At 44.6% G+C, this 20810-nt stretch overlaps 1 protein-coding gene across 1 annotated transcript; it reads left to right on the top strand.

Moving 5' to 3' along the window:
- Positions 1–439: 439 nt before the first annotated feature.
- LOC140213701 (uncharacterized) lies at positions 440–2923 on the top strand. The gene is made up of 5 exons (XM_072284946.1): positions 440–471; positions 506–576; positions 938–1260; positions 1657–1828; positions 2919–2923. Exons 1-5 carry the CDS (start codon positions 440–442, stop codon positions 2921–2923), a joined length of 603 nt encoding a protein of 200 aa, XP_072141047.1.
- The last annotated feature ends 17887 nt before the right edge of the window (positions 2924–20810 follow it).

The following is a 20810-nucleotide window of genomic DNA, read 5'->3' as shown; positions in this document are numbered from 1 at the left end:
CCAGCCGTTGGCGCAACCATTGGGCCAAGATGGCCCATAAAGCGAAAAAAGAAGCGGCCAGGGCCGCGAGCGAGAAGAGGTGAGCTTCTAATGATGCTGACAGTAACGTAGTTTCACGTTGTCGTTGTTGCCGTGTTTGCAGGGCTACTGGAGGTGGCAAAGTGGGTGGCGTGGACGGCCGCGTCCTCGACGTCCTTATGAGGACAGGAGGGGTCCTTGTTTCCCCCCCCTGAGTACTTCCCCGATAGCGAGGTGCGTACATTGGATTTAAAAAAGTGTTGTTTGTGTGACCTGCTGTGACCTCACAAATTTTCAGCATTACATTGTAACACAATATTGCAAAATATTTAAGCCCTTTTTTTTGTGCAAGTGACAATATAGGTTATGTACTCTGAGCAGCAACTTGTGTACATGATGCGCATTGCACACACTGCTCGCAATGTCTGAACACTACTCTGATTGCAGGACGAGGCAAGTTCAGAGGAAGGCCCAGCGGTTCCCGCAGGCATCCACCAGCGACAACTGCTTTCGTGGTGTCGGGCCCTGCAGCTGTTGCTGGGCCAAGTGGCCTTACACGTAAGGCAGTGACCTAGCTTTTGTAGTAGCATTGTTGTTTGCAGTTGCTGTATGATCTTGCTATGAAGTAAAGTACGTCACTGTGCTGTTATTACCTTTGTGTCCAACATCCAGCTCTTATTCATGGAGGAGAAATGCAAGACTACAAATGACATGATGTTGTAATAGATTCCTTGTGCTTCTTAAGGGTTACTGCTACCAGCAACTTTCTGTGGCATTTTTTGCTCTAAATACCTGTTTTGTGTATCATTATTGTAGCTATGCAGCTATAATGACATTTCAAAGTGACTGGTTAGGACAATCAATCTGTGTAGGTCGGATAACAGTGAATGAGCAGTCTTTGCTTTTGCCTTGCATGAAGAGCCACCGGCTACGCCCCAGGTGCTGCGGCCTACCACCCAGGTGCCTCAGCCAACCCCGCAGGTGCCGCAGCCAACCCCGCAGGTGCCGCAGCCAACCCCGCAGGTGCCGCAGCCTACCCCGCAGGTGCCGCAGCCTACCCCCCAGGTGCCGCGGCCTACCCCTCGAGAGCCACGGGCACCCCGTAGACAGCCCAGGCAGCAGGAACTTGATGGTGCTGTGATGACGGCTACTGCCGCATACGTTCGCCAGAGCCAGTTGGAGGAAGCCAGAGTTCAAGAGGACACCCGCTTCCGCCAACAACTGCTGGAGCAAAACCGGCAGGTATGTGTAAGGCCACAGATGTATATTTTTCTGCGTATGAAATTGATGAGCATATGACCTCTCTAAAAATTATATTAATCAGTGAACAAGCATAATGTATACGTGTAGTCCTGTGGTGATATCTTGTACACATTCGTGTGATATAACATGTGTAAATATCTACGCAATTATGTGGCAAAAAGAAAAAAAGTGACCTTGAATTCAAGGAAGCAGGTATAGCAATGTAACACATCTTAATGGAATGCGACGGCACAAGTTTGATGGGCCAGAAAGATATTTCCAGTGTTTGAATATACAATGACAACACAATAGCCTGCAAATGGGGATGAATGCAACACACGAAGGCCTTGTTGCTGAGCTTCTGTAATTAAACTAATTACACATCTTTGCTAACAGCACCACGAGGCCCACCTGCAGAGCCTGCGGCAGCACCACGAGGCCCACATGGAGAGCCTGCGGCACCTCGGGGAGGAGGTGGCGGGAATGCGGGAAGTGCAGTCGCAGCGCCTCGAAGTCGGTCGCATGAGACCAACGAGCGCCTGCTTCAGCTGCTGCTGGCTGCACTGGGGCATGGTGGCAGCCAAGCCCCTCCCCCCTCTCAGGCCCCACATAATTAAAGGATGCAAAGGTAGCATAGGCAAGGAATTTGTAACTTATATTAAAATTTCCTGATGTATTAATGATATGAAGGGCAAATATTGCTAGTTTGCTAATAAATAATTGCTGAAGTCACCCTTTAATGCAACCATAAGTAGCATAGCCGTTGCAGCATGAATTTTTTCTTCAAGGTTTACTTCAGCCATAAGAGCGTGCACACCATCAGGCTCACCTGCAAAAGTGCCTGTAGGCCTGGTGTGTGCGGGCATTTCGACTGTGGCGCTGCAATTTTGAGGTGCCTAGTTATTGTCATGTCAATTTAAGCACGACGCCACACTGCAAGTGTTCTACAATTTAAACCTTGTCATCGAATGGTGAAATTTTCAGGCCTTACTATAATGTCGAAAGCAACCTGTCAATATACACAGCAAAAAAGAAAAAAGTTATGAAAATTCCTTGCCTATGCTCCTTCTTTTCATTTGTAATGTTTATTTTTTGTTTGTTGCATATTTGTTTGTGTCACTACCTACTGAGCTGGAATGTCTCTTTTCTTGCCCATCTGTCTCATTATCAAACATTTTGTTGTCATTCAGTAATCTTTCAGGTTGTGATACATTGTATTTTAGCCCTTGTGGTGCAATTTGTGTGTAATATTTATGCAGTTTGTCTTACTGAATATCATAATATGGTGCTATGGCTCTTTCAGTTTCAGAGCGCCACAACAGCAGGTTCCTTTCACATGTAGTGATGTACCTATACATTTCGCTGTGATAAATATTCGGTTGGCATGTGATTTAAGCACCTGCTCATTTCTGTTTCTGGTGCAGTTTAAGCAAGTTGTTATTACTGTGTACTTGTGCAGTGTACAGCAGTTTTCTTAAACGATGCATGCCGTTACCTGTGATATATTACGATGCAAGAACAATGTGATCCAATATTTATTCCAACGTGTCTGTGATATGTTGCATAATGTCTCTACTACTGAGTGCTCATGATTCTCACACTTCTTCAATGTAGAGACTGTCGCATGTGATGTGTGCATAAACAAGTGCATGTTGAAGACTGAAATACAGAAAGGTTCAGTTTTCCTCTAGTGCTTTTATTTACACATCGCAACCACATTTCTAGTGCTAGCTTGCACTGTACAAATATTACTGATTAACATTGCTGAGTTCTGCTATATACAAGTGAGGTCACTTTGTTAAAATCTATCAACTGCTCGTGCGTGCACACACTTCGCGGGAGCCACAGCGTTTGACATGTCGGATGACCAGTTGAACGGCATTTTCGTCACTCGAAAGGAACTTTGCCGTTGTTGCGAGACAAAATGGTGGAGGACCTAGAAGCTGCGCGTGCAACAGCACGTTCCATGGAGCGGAAGGTGTGACGTGAGCTGTACATCTTGGCTTCTGTGAGCTTCTCTGTGCTAGTAGAAAGTGAGGAGACAGGCGCTTATGTCCATCAATGCGTAAGGGGATACGAGTAAGAATCAGGCTACATGCATCTAGATGACGACAGCAGCAGCAAGCAAATTGTGGCAGACACTTTGAATATGCACTTATTTTTAGCTTGCTTTCAATCTCATATGTCACCTCTAACGATACTGTTTTACTACAGTGCAGGCTTTACATAACCCTTCACTACACAACTTTTATGTACCCACCGTGGTTGCTCAGTGGCTATGGTGTTAGACTGCTGAGCACGAGGGATCGAATCCCGGCCACGGCGGCCACATTGCGAAAACACCCGTGTACTTAGATTTAGGTGCACGTCAAAGAACCCCAGGTGGTCGAAATTTCCGGAGCCCTCCACTACGGCGTGCCTCATAATCGGAAAGTGGTTTTGGCACGTAAAACCCCATAATTTAATTTTTTTAACAACTTTTACATTTCTCAACAAATCATGAATGCTTTGCATTACGCAGACATCAACTACAACTTAGCACGGGAAATGTATCTGCGATTTCACAGCATGAAATGCACAATGCAATTAAAACTGTGTGCATGCACCTAACGATGCTGACGCTGCTGTTGACGTCGCAGCTGCCGCCGCACGCTCCTCAAATAACGCATGTGCTGCGCACGGGTTGTGCCAAACATGCCAATGACATTGTCGCGAACAGCCCGCCCTCTCAAGTAGTGCATTCTAGAGCCCGTGTTACGGGGCAGACTGTGTGGCATGGGGTCGCCGTTATTGTCAAGCTCACTACTACTACTGCCGCTGCTGCTGTCGTCATCACTGTCATCGCCTGACTCGTCGCCTTCAGAAAGGTGAAGGTTGTGCAACACAGCACATGCCGCGACAATGTTGGCTGCACGTTCCGGCTCGTAGACGAGGGTGCGATATCGCTGAAGACAGCGGAAACGGCTCTTTAAGAGCCCAATGCACCTCTCCACTACGGAACGCATGGCGGCATGTGCTGTGTTGTACTGCCCCTCGGCTGTGTGCACTGGAGGATGGCCAGGAACCGGGGTCAGGAGCCACGGCTCCAAGGGGTAGCCACTGTCACCTGCACAAAGATGGAAATAGTACATTGAGTACTCCGCTGACGAGAGGCAAGTTGTCAACTGAGGAAAGCTACAGCATCATTCAACAAAGGTAGACTTCAGGGTTGCAAGTCCCAAGTAAAAGCATGAGTTGAGCATGTCCATACCCGACACAAACTCTTAACCAGTTTACAAGTGCACTACTCGGTGCCTGCCACAAACAAGAAATCAACACTTGTTGGTGCTATCAATGACAGTAGTAGCAGTAATGTGTGTTCATTTCTTCTGCTTCTGGCAGTCACTGGGTGCAGAAAGCACTAATACGTGTTGCTTTCGTCAGCTCCTCGCAGACACATAATGTGCTTGTAACTTAACACTTCGAACTTTGCCAATGGTGGCAGTCAATGTCTTAATTTTCTTTTTTTACTCCGGAATTACTGATGTTCTTGTGGTTTGGTTAAAAGTTGGGGTTGGAGCGGACACGGCGTTCTGCGCTGCTGAAGCGTGACTGCGCCAAAAAAATGTTTTTTCTCACCGAGGAGGTATTCCCCAGCATTCACAATGCGCCCCGCTTGGAACCGCCGGCGCAACCATGTCGTCCGCCAGACAAAAGCGTCGTGGTCCGACCCCGGTCGCATAGGGTCCAAGGCCAAGATTTTCATGTCCGCGTCGCAGATCTGAGGTAAAACGTAAACCAGAGAAAGTGCCCGTTGGCAAGAGCAACGTAACATTCAAAAAGGATCGCAGAAAACGTGAGTTTTACTTACGAACATGCAGTTGAGGGCATAGTATCCCTTGCGGCACATGAACACAGCCGTGCGCTCACCCTTGGGTGCGATAATGGCTATGAGGCTGCCGTCTACGCATCCGATGACGCCGGGGATAACGCCGCGCCGAAGGAAACCCTCCTTCACGGCTGCCTTTTCCTCGGCTGTCTTTGGAAAATGGACCCACTTGTTGCGGGCCCCTGCGTTCACGACAGCCTCTGCCACACGTCGCACGCACTCGCTCACCGTCGACTGCGACACACGGATCGTCTCCTCGCTCCCAACGGACGCTTGGAAGCTCCCGGCAGCAAAGAAGCGCAGCGCACACAACACTTTCCGCTCCACCGACAGTCCCGTCGCTCGCTCAGCTTCTAGTTCCCCCGCCAGTTCCTCGCACAACAACCGCACCGTTACCTTCGAGAGGCGAAAACGCCGTCGAAAATGGTCATCTGGCATGGCAAACGCGTCGTCTGGCTCTCCCTGTTCACGTCGGTGACGGCGAAGAGCCACGGCCATAGCGATCAGAGGGGCGGCCATTTTTTTCATGCCTTCGGAAACGGCCCTGCCTCTGGCCGTGCCAAAAATCCGTGCCTTTTGCTCCGCATAATGAGTGCCTCAACGTCACGATGACGATTACAGTTTTTGCGGGTTCCTGACGTCGCGTGATTGACAGACAAAATGGGCGCGGCCCGGTCATTTTCGACCAATGGCTGCTCAGTGATGGCGGCAAAAGGCATGGAAAAAGTAATAGAATTCCTACAAAATCGCACCCCTGGGTACGCGCCGTGCTCGCCTCGCTGGCTTTGCGGCGTGCCGTAGCTGCGCGTTTTAATGGCCAGGAGACTAAAGAGCCTCTACTGACGCCCATATAAACAAGCCACAAGTGAGTGAACAGGACGTGCGACTTTATTGGCAGAATGAAAGCAGTGCACCTTCTCATACAAGATCAGAAATGAAATTTGCAAGTCGAGATGCGCTGAAACCATTAACGCGAGCTCGTAAACTGCTCACTTTCGTCGTCGCACATGGCGATCTGGTAACGAGCGACAATCAGTAGCGCAAGCAAATTGGGCAGCGCACCACCTGTTTGCATCGACAGTCGTCGTAACTTGCATTGCGAAGCAATCGGGTGACTCAAGGCGTCTGCTGCCGCAACCAACACAGCAACATGGACTAAACGGCATTTTAGCGTTCCGGCCTTTCCAACCTGCACGTTTCTTTTTGCTCCTTCGGGGGCCGCTAATGTGTAACTCATAGAGGGTGCCCCACATTCTCAATATGGGCATCACCATTTTGCAGCCACTTTTGCAGGCCCTTCTACCCATGTGGCTATCAACTTCGGGCCATGTAATAACGTGTGCTGGTCTCCGCTCACGCCACATCACGGCCGATGAAGGCCCACAAGCATAATTTGCCGGCGGCTGCAGCAGGAAATGTCAAATGGGGAGAGCACCAATTACGGTGCATGTAAATTGGGAGTCTTTGTCGCTGTGTGGACTGCAGGAGCAGATGGTTACCTCGGGAGACTGTTGCCCGTGCAGCTGACCAAAACGCCACATCGAAGAAACATGACACTGCGACCATTATCAAATTAGATTCTGCATTCAATCGCCGCATAAGGTTCAGACAATGCACTGTACATTGGCTAAGATCCACATGACAACAGTGGGCATTCACGCACTACAGGTCACTTACAGCACATTCAGCTATCCGATTTCAGACACAGTGCTTGCCTACGTCGCACATGGTGGTCTAGTAACGAGTGACAACCAGCAGCACAAGCAGATTGAACAGTGCCCCACCTGTTTGCACTGACAGTCGCCGTAACTTGCACTGCGAATCAATCGGGTGACGCAGGCACCTGCTGCCATAGCCAACACAGCGACACGAACTACCCGGCATCCTAGCGTTACCTCCTTTCCTACATGCACGTTTCTTTTTGTTCTTTCGGTGGCCGCTAATGTGTTGCTCACACTTGGTGCCCCACCTGCTCTCAATATGGTTGTGGTCTGTTTTGTGGGAATCGCCACTTCGCAGCCACTTTTACAGGCCTTTCCACCTATGTGGATATCAACTTCATACGCTTCCAACCATGTAATCATGTATGATAGTCTCTGTTCACGCCAAATCACGGCAAAATAAGGCCACAAGCAAACTTTACCCATGGCTGCAGCAGGAAAGGACAAACAGGGAGCACCAATAGCAGTACATGTAAACAGGGAGTTTGTGTCACTGTGCGGACTGCAGGAGCAGGTGCTTACCTCGAGAGGCCGTTGGCCAATGCAATTGAACAGGCTGCACAGGCTGAAATGTAACACAGCAACCATGACCAAGTGGGACAACATTGAAACAAGATTCCGCAATCAAATCATTTCAGCATACTCTAACGTAAAGCTCAATCTATACATTGGCTACGATCTACATGACAACAGTGAGCATACACGCACACGGGTTGCTTGCGGCACATGCAACCGTCCGACTGTAGGCATAGTGCTTGCCTTCATCGCACACGGCAGTCTGGTAACAAGCAACAACCAGCAGCGCAAGCAGATTGGACAGTGTGTCCCACGTGTTTGCACCGGCAGTCGGCGTTGAATATGAGCAACTTGCATTGCGAAGCAATCGGGTGACGCAAGCATCTGCTGCCACAGCCAACACAGCGACATAGAGTGCCCGGCATTTTAGCGTTACCGCCTTTCAAGCCTGCATGTTTCTTTTTGTTCTTTTGCATGCCACTAATGTGTAATTCACACTTGGCCCCCACATTCTCTATATATGGGCATGGTCGGTTTTGTAGACATTTTGCAGCCACTTTTGCAGGCCTTTCCACACATGTGGATATCAACTTCATACACTTGGAACCATGTAATCATGTATGAGGTCTCTGTTGATGCCAAATTATGGAAGGCCACAAGCAAAATTTGCATACAGCAGCAGCAGGAAAGGACGGAACGGGGAGCACCAACCACGGTGTGTGTAAATTCGCAGTCTATGTCACTGTGCGGACTGTAGGAGCAGGTGCTTGCCTCGAGAGACTGTTTCCCAATGCAATTGACTAGGCTCCCACACATGAGAAACGTAACACGGTGACAAGTACCGAGTCAGACAGCAGCGAAACCAGATTCTGCAATCAATCACTTCAATGTAGCTTGCATAAAACACAGGCTGTCGAGCAAGAATAGCAATCCTGAATGAGACTAGGAATTCAATATGGGAATGAGAAAGGTCGCATTCAAGAAAGAAGCCACCCTACCCTTAAAGCACTGAAAGCCAACAACATTAACAAAAGTTAAATGCTACATAGCACACAGTGTAAAGGTTAATGCAAGACACATGCCAATGCCGCATCAGCTATTTCAGGAGAGGAATTGCACATGGCAACATACACTAGAAAGTACTGCTACAGATATGTTATGCTTCTAGACAGTGACTGGTATTAAGTATGAGCAAAGGATCGGTTGACCTTTAATGTTTGGATGAGGAATAGGAATGATCTCTAACAAAAATGTGGAATGAAAAGCTTGCATTCATTGAAACAAAATTATACTTGGCACGAATTGGCAAGGCCAGGAAGCTCCCTAAGGAAGGGCAAGCTGACAGAACACTCTTAGCCAGCGTCGTCTGTGCTTGTTCAGAGGTTGCAGGTAGATCTGAAGACACAGAATGTTTGTTGTTGAGGTACCTGGGTGACTCGGCCAATATCCGTGCTGGTGAAATGATGGCGTAGGCTCTTTTCACTCTTGAAACAGTCATCCGTAGACTTGATATCTCATCCAAATAATTCTGGAATGGCTTCTTTGTTCGTGGTCTTGCGAATTCAGCTCCAGCCCCTTCCCGTTGGTGTAGATTGGGGCTACCGTGATGACCAAGATGTACTTGGCACATACTCTGTTGGGGCAGAACAATGGCACATGAGATACAGCAGAGATTATACAAACTCATGTAGTTTTTTCTTTCATATTCGAACGATTTATGCTGAACTGTAAGCATGAACAAACGTTCATATCATCTGCTACAAACAAATCACATGTAACTCAAGACTAGCAAGCCAATACAGCATATATCAAGCATATTTATTTCTGAACCAGGTGTTGTTTACCTAGTAGTAGCAGCCAAAGTCCACACAATGACCTTGTTGTAGCAGACAGCAGCTTCTATTTAGTGCATGGAGTGTGTTGCTTTATACTGGTGCCATCCTCATTGCTGCATGTCTGGAGCAGAAATTTTTACTGCATCAGAAATTGAATAAGCACAATTTCGCAATATAAAATGCGAAAAGGTGCGACATATACATTGCAATGGTTTGTGACTACAGAACACATGCAAATGTACACTGTTTGTTCTGGGGTGCTTTAGCAGCATGGTGAATAAATATAGTTACTCTCCGTAAAATTGATGTCTGCGTAACTACAATGCATGTCAACAGCTTAAGTATTATTAAGATCACAAATACGAACATTTGTGCGCTCGTTTATACACTAGAAGAGATCACACTGCTGATTTCACAAGCAAATAGATGAAAGGCATGAAGCTATTAGAAATGATGCATTCTTTTTGTGCATGAACGTGATGCACCGCTCCACTACTGCAAAAATAGATGTCCTGAGGTAACCCAAACTGAACAGCAAGAACATTTGGAACCAGCAGGTACGTAATATGGGTGAATCATCATGTGTGCAACTGTTTAATACATTAAATTCAGTACTTTAGCTTCAGTTTATCAAAAGGTTATTCGGTTCTGTGAACGAAAGAAGTTGCAGGCGGACTCGAAAAAAAAATATGTATTGATAAGGCAACTCAGTCACTTATGGCTACGGCTACAACGAGATGAAAAATGTGACGCGCGTTCCGATATCGCTTTTTCTTTCGTGAATGTGTGCATAATGGTGGCCTCGCAACTGAAAGTTTATTTCGGAAACAGCAACGGAGGGTCCTGACTGCCCACATGTAATGCAGCCTCTAGTTCGTTGACTTGCCTCCGCCTGTAAGTTAACGCAAGCAAGCGGTGTGCTCAAGCAGGCGCGTAATTACATAGCGATTGAAGCAGCGATGTTAAACGACTCACCGGTACACTCTAAAAATGTTAACACCCTTGAGGGTGTAACTGACTTGTCCCATCGATGACACCCTTTTTGGGTGTATTGCTACGCCCCAAGCAGGGGGGTGTAAATTAACACCCCACAAAGAAAAGGTCTTAATATGACGTCACCTTGCCTAAGGGTGTAAAACAAACAACACCCTTCCTATGTGGGTGTAACATAGACGCCACCCTTTAAATATGGGTGTAGCATGGACAACACCCTTTCAAAAGGGTCTTATCCCTGCAATTTAGCGTTCACTACAGCCATGTAGTTAATGGACAGACTGGCTGTTCTGAATGCTGCCTAGCCTTATCTATGATACTACCTTGTTCAGTATGAGCCATAATGTTTGAGGCGTCGTCATATCGCGCTTCTGGTCTGTCATGTGGTAGCATATATAACGTGTGACCCTTTCAGGAAAAAAAATTAAGTTTCACGATCGCAGCAACGCACACACCCTATGCTTTTCATCTTCCTCTGAAGTGACAGTACACTGCCGGCAGGTTGCAGAGCGCAATAACAACGCATGCTGCACTAAGGACAAGATCTCGCGCACCTTGGTGCACCAGTACTTATCACTCCATGGAAACAGCACACAACCAAAAGCATGATGTTACATGCATTTCTGAAATTAAAAACCTCAACTTTTCCTGGTTAAAATTTGCGCAGCAACACCGGCTTGACGAGGAGGGAAAGCCACCACAGCTCGTTCTTGTAGCTCATATTGAATACAATAGAGCGCAAGCAATGCATGGATTGGCGACGGTAACCACTGCAGTACTACAGAAGCATACGTTTGCCTGTCAAGCAGTTTTTTGCCGTTTTAAGCAGATTTGATACCTCCATTCAGTAAAGTTGTCATTTATCTCCACGGGATGCATCTACTAGTACCTTCACATATATAATGACCTAAAGGTAGCACTCAAAGCCAAAGAACAAAGTACAACAAAGCGCTTCCACTTAGAATAATGTTCATCATTTGCAAATAAAACTGCATATGTGAACATATGTGAACAAAACATGACTAGTAATAACTAGTGAGCACTGCACAAAAGTTGAACATGAAAACTAGTAATAGTTAAGACATATACTTCGCTCAGCTAAACTGCAAAATATTGCAAATATCACAAAGACAGCATAAAAACTGGGCAGGACAGAGCACTGACTGTTAGTTACAGTTGCAATATGCACACCAAATCTAGACATAAAAAAAACTGCCGGAAATGGTCATGTCTCTTCAAGAGACCACTGAGGAACAAAAGGTATACTTTTTATATTTCACTCTCATAAATTACTAATCTAATTAAACTTCACACACATGACCCCTTGTGTGCCACAAATGCCCTGTCCTCATTACCTATGCTTGATTACCAGCCTTGGTGAAAGAATGACTTGAACTAATTTTCGAAGAAACACCGGTAAAAATGCTGCTTTTTCTCAACTTTCTGCTGTGACAGCACACTTGTGTGCAGTTGTGAAGGCAGTTGCCTATAGGGCTCAAACAAATGTTTCGGCTGCACAGGTACCGTCTACCAAACACCTGGTTCAAGACAGCTTGCATCTCGGAGTTTGCAGCTACACTGGTGGCACAGCATTCTATTTTAACCTTTACATCACCTTTACATCTGAATGAATATTGAATACATAGTATTAACATGAAGAGGACAAAAAAAAGCCATCAGCCATCAACTGTGTGGCAAATCTGGGTGCAAGCTATTCTCTTATCAAATATACCTGTAGGCATAGCAACCAATGTGCTCCCAAAATGTATGAGGCATTAGTTATTGCAGAGCTGTAAGGACAAGACAATCCTAGGATGATCATGTTCTTTAGGCTTTTTTCCCCACTTTTCATTTCTTTAAATGTGTATACTGTTTTCATGAAAAAAAAATGCTACAACTGGCGTGTGGTTAGTTTTGCGTCTTATTTCCAAGCAGCTCATTGAAACGAGCCACGATGACAAGTTGGAATGCTGTTACCTCATCAGACATTCAAATTTCTTTAACACTAACTAAACCAGATAGGCATTACAGTGAGCATCACTTAAATACATTACACTGGTTTAAAGTTATTGCACCGCTTTGTGCCAGGTAAAAATGTTAGAAACATCAAAAATGTTCAGATCCTACGGCCAACTGCGAAAATTAAATAAAAACATCATTAAGTTTTCTTAAAGCCGTTCAGAACCTTTACAACTGGCAGTCTTGGTGATGGAAATGCTGATAGATGAGCAGCCATTCCACTGAGACGAGAATGTAGAGGGCTTCGCATGGAAGTCTGCGAGACACTGAACAGTAGTTCTTGGTCCACATGAAGGAGGTTGCTCGCATACACGTCTGGGTCACCATACTGAATGCATGGCGTTACTGGAACTTTTTCTCCATGCGTTGTGGTAAAGAAAGCATGGTTAAATTTAGACGATATTTAATATGCATAAAAAGAGGTGAGGCGTGCAGACAGAACACAAGAGTAGAGAAGTAGACAACACGAACGCAAAAAACAAAAAAAAATCATGAAATTGTTTTAATACATAAAATTTTTGTACTATGTGTCATTCATTATGAGGGTTCATAACCGCAACATATTTCATATATAAGCAGGTATAATTATCACCTTGGTCAGTTTGTACAAGCTCGTTTGAGGCAAGAAATCGAGTTTCACAAAGGCGTCAACATTCTTGATTGAAAAAGGAACCCCTCAGATGACATGCATTCCTGTGAGTAGGAATTGCACAGTTCAAGAAAAACAAATTAAAACTAGCGTACCGATCCTGAAAAAAGAATAAGCACCTGCTACTGCAATATGCTGATTAATTGATAGGTTTTAATAGCACAAGGGCATCTTTGGTCAAAAAGCACCAAGTCTATACTGCAAAAAATAAACTTAGAGCATCTTTACAAAGCAAATATATAAAGATGACTGATGCCTCTCTGCACTACAGTTGCTTTGCTCTAGGATGAAGTCATTTTAATGCATGCACACTTACATACGCACGCTACACCCAAGTGTAACACCTGCAGAATTAAAATTGAGCAGCAATGAAGTCGCAACCTTTAACCCTTGATCCCGAGCTGTACTAGTGACTGGAGGTAGTACAACTATCGCCAATGACGAGTCGCATTCTTTCTGCCCGATGTTATGCTTCTCTTATAGTCAAAGATGAGTTACAGTAGGCATCGAGGGAAAGCTGCCCTGAAGAGCAGCTTTTATTTTTGTATTATTTCTAACCAGAGGCCAATGAAGTAATACATTTTTAAAATGAGAATGACACCGAAAAAATGAGTACATAAAAAAGTTTGGAAAATTTGGTACATTTTTTCGGAATTAACTTGGGAGTTAACGGGTAAAGCGGCAATCGAGAAACTAGAACATGTTTTGACATGTTTGCTACCAGTGAATGATAGAAAATATGTTGGCATTCTGTAGTTTTGTCCAACAATGCAAAAGGGATTCCTAATAACTAAAGAAATGAATGGAAAGGTCTCATGAAGTATATTTCGTGAATTTAATGCAGAATCACTCAACTTGTGTTACTTTATATTCTCCACTCGATTAACCTTCACTTTCTGAACTAGTTCAGAAGGTGCTGAATTTCACTACTCGTTCCACCAGTTCAACATAGCAGCAACTGCACATTGTGATCTGTTTTACTTAGTGCAAGCTTTTGTACAGGGCGGGTTCACAGCATTCCCTGCACTTGGTCGAAAGGTAGTGCATGTTTACGCAGGAGGTGTGGTGCCGCTTCTGTACGAGCGAGGTGTGCAGAAATCATAGAGTTTCATACAATAATTACTAGAGGGAACTCTGACGCTAGTGTCTACAGGAGATGAAACAAGAACGGTTGTACCAGCATGGGAATTATGGGAAGTACATGGATTCGCCTAAACTTCGTCTGTTTGGCTTAAAACGGCTTTGTGACTTTGTAAACTAGCCATTTTCAACAATATACTGTGTAATAAATAAATAAACATCATTATAATCGTCCGAAGACAGGATTCGAACACAGGAACTCTAGCACAGAAGTCTGATATTGAAACCATTAGGACACAGAGGCATGTAACGACAAGCGAGTGCAACGCCCTGATGAATTTATCGCGGGCATACCAGTGCATTCAGGCGTTTGGCGCATTTCGATTTTGTCACCTGGACAAGCTCAATCATTGCAATTAATAGTAATTATGCGTGTTGGCGGCGTGTTCTGCACGAAGAGCTGTGCTGAAATTTACAATAAGATTCATATAGCGTATAATATACAAAGCCACAAGAACGTCTGAATTCACAAGCACGAAGATCAGACAAATCCATGTGCTTCCCATCATTCCCATGGTGGTACGACTGTAGCGCCAGAGTTCCCTCTAGTAATTACTGTAAGAAACTCTATTGCAGAAATAACCGAAGTGCCTGGCATTTTGTTCTGGAGTAATACACTAACTTTTGCTGTCCCATAATTCTTGCTGGTCATTAATTCCAAGTTTTAGTGCAGGCACATGTCTAGTAGGCAATTGTGGTATTTTGCATAGACATTGCAAAGCCAACTGTGATGAAAGTTCACTCTGGTAAATTGGTTATGATTGAGTAGCATAGACTACTGAAGCAATCTCAGCAATCTCTGGAAGGCTAGTGAAGTAATTTTCTTATTAGCAGCCTTTAAACAGCATTCGAGCATATGACACATGCACCTCAGATATGCAGATATTCCCTTGACTCAGCAAGAAGCGATGCTTCATGTTCCACGAGGCTACTTCAATCAGCGCAGTATTGGTGCTCTCTAAAAACAATGCCAATGCAGATGATCCAAATATTTTTCAGGGGCAACAGTTATGCCTGAAATCATGTTACATTACATTTTTAAACACATGATCAGACCATGTTAGAAGTGCTTCTTAATACCTTCCTATTTATTAGACTAGTCATATCTCTGTACACAAAGGCTACTAATTAGGTTCCATGCTATATCATCATCTTCACAAAAACTTCACTTAGTAATACACATGCTGTGACAAGATTTCTTTGAGACCACATTGAGATGCTGTACAAGGTGAATTCGTTATTTTTAAAATGAAGCTCCTGTTCTTCCAAACGAGAAGAAAGGGAACTGAGGGTCAAAATTTTTTTTAGTCACAGCTGGGCGATGACAGGGAAGGCACGTGGAAACCTATTTGTAATTTTCTCTTTAAATGTACAAATGTTAAAGGGAAAGGAAAATGGTGAAAAAAAAATCAGCCATGAGTGGAGAACGAACCTACAACCTTTGCATTAGGCACGCGATGCACTAACCACTGTGCTACCAAGGCAGCATTCAACCGTCCACAATGGCCCCTCAGATTGTCGACGCTCGAACGTGGCCGTAGTACCACAGTGGTTAGTATATCCCATACGTAATGTCAACGTTATGGGTCCGTTCCCCACCCACAGGTGGATGTCGTTTCATCCACTTTCATTTCCCTTGAATTTATCATTCCTATACTTCATATAAAGAACTTGGAACATGTTCCCGTATGCTTTCCTTCGCCTCATTATCTGCTGGCTTCTTCCAGTTCTGTTACTTTCAACACTTACACATATTCTCATCTGGTAAGTAAACAGATTTTGCACGATGCTGCAATGCAACATTATTGCTGGGCCGTGTTACGTAGAAAGCTTTACATTGCCCAGGCAAGGTGTATTAATGTAAATATGAAAAAAAAAACAATTCCCACACTAGATAGCAATGCTGTGTACTGCCGTGTGTAACAGGGTTTAAAGAAAACAACTTGTTCCGAAATAAAGCCACCAAGCAACGAGGAAATATAAAAACTAGATGAAAATTTGTGCATTTGCATGTTAAAAAATTAGCACAGCAACAGATGACATAATGAAGGAAGCGCGAGGATGGTTTATTTTAGAAACACGAGGCAATAGACTTGAAAGATGCATGTGAGCTTACATGTGGAGAAATATTGTTTATGTAGCAGCTAAACTACGAACACGCCTAGAACACACTGATACAAGGTGTCGAGAATGTAAATCTCATCGTGCCCTTAGGTCAAAGAAACATGGCTTTCTCATGATTCGCTACACATGGCTGGCTCACACAACTTAGCCGCTTCTATATATGCCTTGCAAGTACCGGGTGGCCTGCGTGACTTGTGCAAGCTTTAAATATGTACAAGTGCCACGTAGCTGGACAGGACCAAGGTAATGTCGTTTGCCATCGTTTTGAGCAAGTGAAACCAATTTTTGCATTCTCTCCTAATTAGGTAATTAGTTATTAACGATTATTTAACTGCTCAAATATTATATTCAAAGTAAAAGTGCCAGTGCAAAAATTGTAGAGCATCCTGAAAAATTCCCAATCCAGCTTTCTACTGCTCAATAGCTGCAATACCAATTTTTTTTTTTTTTTCAAGCTTGAAAGAAGCCTGTGAATACATGCAAGAATTGCTGTGCAGCTAACCACTCGTGCACCTGAACACCATTTGGCTCCTTCTTTCATGCTAGACAAAAACACTTTTTGAGAGGAATATTTTAGAAATTGATTACTTATTATTGACTATGTTTTAGGCAAAATGCATGAAATAGTGCGACGGCCACCTCCATTTTCGGCGACATGAATTGACTCCCTTTTCATGTCCAAATCCAGCTATACATGGTGCGTGTTTTGAGCTGGTTTTGACTCATTGAAGCTTCGCACCCTAATAATGGGGTCTACAGCCTAAAAAGATATGGTACATAAACAGTCGCTGTCAGTACTCCATACTCCTTTAACTGGGGGCATGGAACCGGCGACATGGCGGGAGCGCTTACCGGTTTTCTTCTGGTTACGCAGGTCGTCACATCGAGCGTATCGCTTGCAGGAGCCCCTTCAGTGCCCACTTCGGCTGACGAGGTGTGCTTGACGAATGTGACCGAGGCACTGCAATGTTCGTCAAGCGAGGATTTCTGGTCGTGCCAAGTATCAACCGAGTACGGACTTTTTTTTACTTCGAGTGTGCAACACTGTGTACTGCGCGGCAACGGTGGTGACTTACGGCTACAAATTCATCGTAGCGGCACTTCGTCGGCGGGGCGTGGAACCGGCGACATGGCGGGAGCGCTTACCGGTTTTCTTCTGGTTACGCAGGTCGTCACATCGAGCGTATCGCTTGCAGGAGCCCCTTCAGTGCCCACTTCGGCTGACGAGGTGTGCTTGACGAATGTGACCGAGGCACTGCAATGTTCGTCAAGCGAGGATTTCTGGTCGTGCCAAGTATCAACCGAGTACGGACTTTTTTTTACTTCGAGTGTGCAACACTGTGTACTGGGCGGCAACGGTGGTGACTTACGGCTACAAATTCATCGTAGCGGCACTTCGTCGGCGGGGCGTGGAACCGGCGACATGGCGGGAGCGCTTACCGGTTTTCTTCTGGTTACGCAGGTCGTCACATCGAGCGTATCGCTTGCAGGAGCCCCTTCAGTGCCCACTTCGGATGACGAGGTGTGCTTGATGAATGTGACCGAGGCACTGCAATGTTCGTCAAGCGAGGATTTCTGGACGTGCCAAGCATCAACCGAGTACGGACTTTTTTTTACTTCGAGTGTGCAACACTGTGTACTGGGCGGCAACGGTGGTGACTTATGGCTACAAATTCATCGTAGCGGCACTTCGTCGGCGGGGCGTGGAACCGGCGACATGGCGGGAGCGCTTACCGGTTTTCTTCTGGTTACGCAGGTTGGTCCTGTCACTAATTGTCTAAAGCGGCAGTATCTTGTTTTGCCGGTTCCACCCCAAACTTTGTTTACGGTACTATGCTCTCGTCCATCCGGAACTGACCGGACAAAGGCACAAAACAAACGAAAATTTGCTCTTTTACGGAGACCCGCCTTCTACCTGCTGCTTTCATTATTGTGTGGAGGGAATATAGAATTAAATCCAGGGCCTACTGAACAACTGCTTGCTCAGTTACTTGAAGGGCAAAATGCTATCATGGCAAAACTAACGTCCATGGAAGAAAAACAGAATAAGCTCACTCTTGATGTAACAGATTTGAAAGCTCGTTTTCTTTCGTTGGAACTTAAAGCTGCGAAAATTGATGGCATGAGTACTGCTTTAACAGCTATTGAAGTTCAGCAGCGCCAGGATCACGAAGCACTGGCGACAATTACCAAAAAGATTGACGATGCTGAAAATAGGGAACGACGCAACAATTTGGTATTTTATGGTTTTACGGACGCAGTTGCAGCTGAGACAGCTTTAAAATCTGAGGAACTTGTCGCAAATTTGTGTACCTCAAGGCTTGAACTTACTGATGTCAGCATTGAACGTGCGCATCGAATAGGGCCGTATCGTGAAGGCATAGCACGTCCAATAATTGTTAGATTTTCTGCTTTTAAGGCTCGTCAATCTGTGCCGTCAAGAGCACATAAGTTAAAGGGAACAGATTATAGCATATCGGAAGATTTTTCGCGTTTTGTTCGGGACAAGAGAAAGAAATTGTGGGAGTTTGCAAGGGAGCATAAGCAGCAAGTGAAGAAGGTTATCTTAAAGTTCGATACGCTACACTTAGACGGTAAACGGTATCAAGTAGATAGCGCCACAGGGTGCGTAGTCCAACAATGACCACTTTGTACACCTAGAGTTGCGCAGCCGCTTACCGTTATGGTTATCAACTGTCAGAGCATAAAGAACAAAATCGACGATTTCTTTATGGTGGTTCGATCGATACGACCCTCAATCATTTTGGGCACAGAGTCGTGGCTTGATTCTGCAATTGCGGATTCTGAAGTTTTTCCTCCTGGGTATCAATGCTTTCGTCGCGACCGTAGTGCAAGAGGAGGAGGGGTGTTTATACTTGTAAGTTCAGATATACCTAGTATATTGTTGGATTGTTCTGTTACTGATATTGAATGTATTTTTTGTAGAATAAGGCTCCAGAATGGGAAAGGTGTCGTAGTCGGTTCATAATATAGGCCTCCTAACACAACGTGCGAACAGTTATTCAAATTGTCTGAGTGTCTTGAAACGATTAAAGCGGATCATATTTTGATCGGGGGTGACTTTAACCTTCCACATATTAATTGGTCAAGCAATGAACCAAGGTATACTGCCGGAGGCCGACTATATGCGACTTTTTTTGATATTCTGGAGGAGTACACATTTACACAGTACGTCCGTGAGGCATCTCGAAATGACGGTACAGGTCATGTTCTTGACTTACTTCTTTGCAATATGTCTAATATTGTATCGAATGTCCATGTTTTACCCGGTGTTAGCGACCACAATATAGTTGTGGCTGATGCAAATGTTGAGACTATAACTGTTCTCAAAAAAGCTGCCAGAAAGGTGTACGCGTACACTAGAGCAAATTATGATGCAATTAATTCGGCATTTGAAACCTATTTTCCCACTTTTGGTACGCTAGCAGCCGAACTTAATACTAAACAGTTATGGAACGTGTTTAAAGAAAAACTATTTCATCTGCGTGAAACTTTCGTTCCCACTCGAATCTTGTCAACTAAACGCACTAGAGATAAACCATGGTTTAATACTCTGCTGCGTACTCTACTGCGACGTATAAGGCGAATGTACAGGAAATGTAAAAAAAAGAATTCTGTAGAAAACAAGTGTGAGCTGAAAAGAATGAAACTTAACTTTCAAAGTCTAACTAAAGTAGCTAAGAATTCTTACTTCTCGAGTCTTGGTAAGAAGCTAGTGGAGGACTCGAAACAGTTTTGGAAATACGTTCGTCTCAATGGTAAAGATAATACATCTGTTCCTCCTCTAAAATATTCTCACACAATCGTTGACGATGATGCGTCTAAGGCAGCCATCTTTAGCAATTATTTTTCGTCCGTGTTTAGTCCAAGTTTTTCACGCGTTGTTAACATGGTTTCTCAAACTGAGGCAGAAGTGATGCCCGAGGTCACTTTTTGTGTGCCTGGTATTCGAAAATTGTTAGAAAATCTCAAACCAGCAAAAGCGTGTGGCCCAGATGATATACCAGTGGTGATATTAAAGAACTGTTCGGCAACGTTATCGTTGTACTTTCACCGTGTATTTCAGAAGTGCTTAGTTGAGAAAGCACTACCTTGTGATTGGAAGTTAGCACGTGTTACACCTATTCATAAGAATGGGCCAAGAAATGACGTTGAGAACTACAGGCCGGTGTCGTTAACTAGTATACCATGTAAAATATTTGAACATGTCCTTTATAGTTGTATAATGACACATTTGGTTAAACATAATCTTCTGCATTCTAGTCAACACGGTTTTCGGCAAGGTTTTTCTTGCTCAACACAGCTTGTTGAGTTCACGCATGAATTGGCTCTAGCAATAAATAAGCGTAAAGTAGTTGACTGTATTTTCTTGGACTTCAAAAAAGCGTTCGATGTTGTTCCCCGTGACCTTCTTATTAGTAAATTACGGGGCTATGAACTGAATGAATCAGTTATTGCATGGATAGCTGAGTATCTCTCTCTAAGACAGCAGTCGGTAGTTCTCGACGGTTGTTCCTCCGGATATGTTCCCGTGACCTCAGGAGTTCCTCAGGGCTCAGTTCTGGGCCCTCTTTTGTTTCTGATGTATATAAATGATATTACTATTGGCCTCAAATCTTCGTTCAGAATGTTCGCGGATAACTGTGTAGTTTACAGGATTATAG

Source organism: Dermacentor andersoni, chromosome 10 (assembly GCF_023375885.2).
Source record: "Dermacentor andersoni chromosome 10, qqDerAnde1_hic_scaffold, whole genome shotgun sequence".
In the NCBI taxonomy this organism is placed as follows: Eukaryota; Metazoa; Arthropoda; class Arachnida; order Ixodida; family Ixodidae; genus Dermacentor; species Dermacentor andersoni.
Note: the sequence above shows the minus strand (reverse complement) of the source record. Positions and strands in the feature narration are given on the sequence as shown.

Excerpts from the sequence above, each read along its gene's own strand:
- LOC140213701 (XM_072284946.1), top strand. The coding sequence starts at position 440 with ATGTCTGAACACTACTCTGATTGCAGGACGAG. Across the intron at positions 472-505 it reads TACTCTGATTGCAGGACGAG|GCATCCACCAGCGACAACTG; the intron begins GCAAGTTCAGAG and ends CGGTTCCCGCAG. Across the intron at positions 1,261-1,656 it reads TGCTGGAGCAAAACCGGCAG|CACCACGAGGCCCACCTGCA; the intron begins GTATGTGTAAGG and ends CTTTGCTAACAG.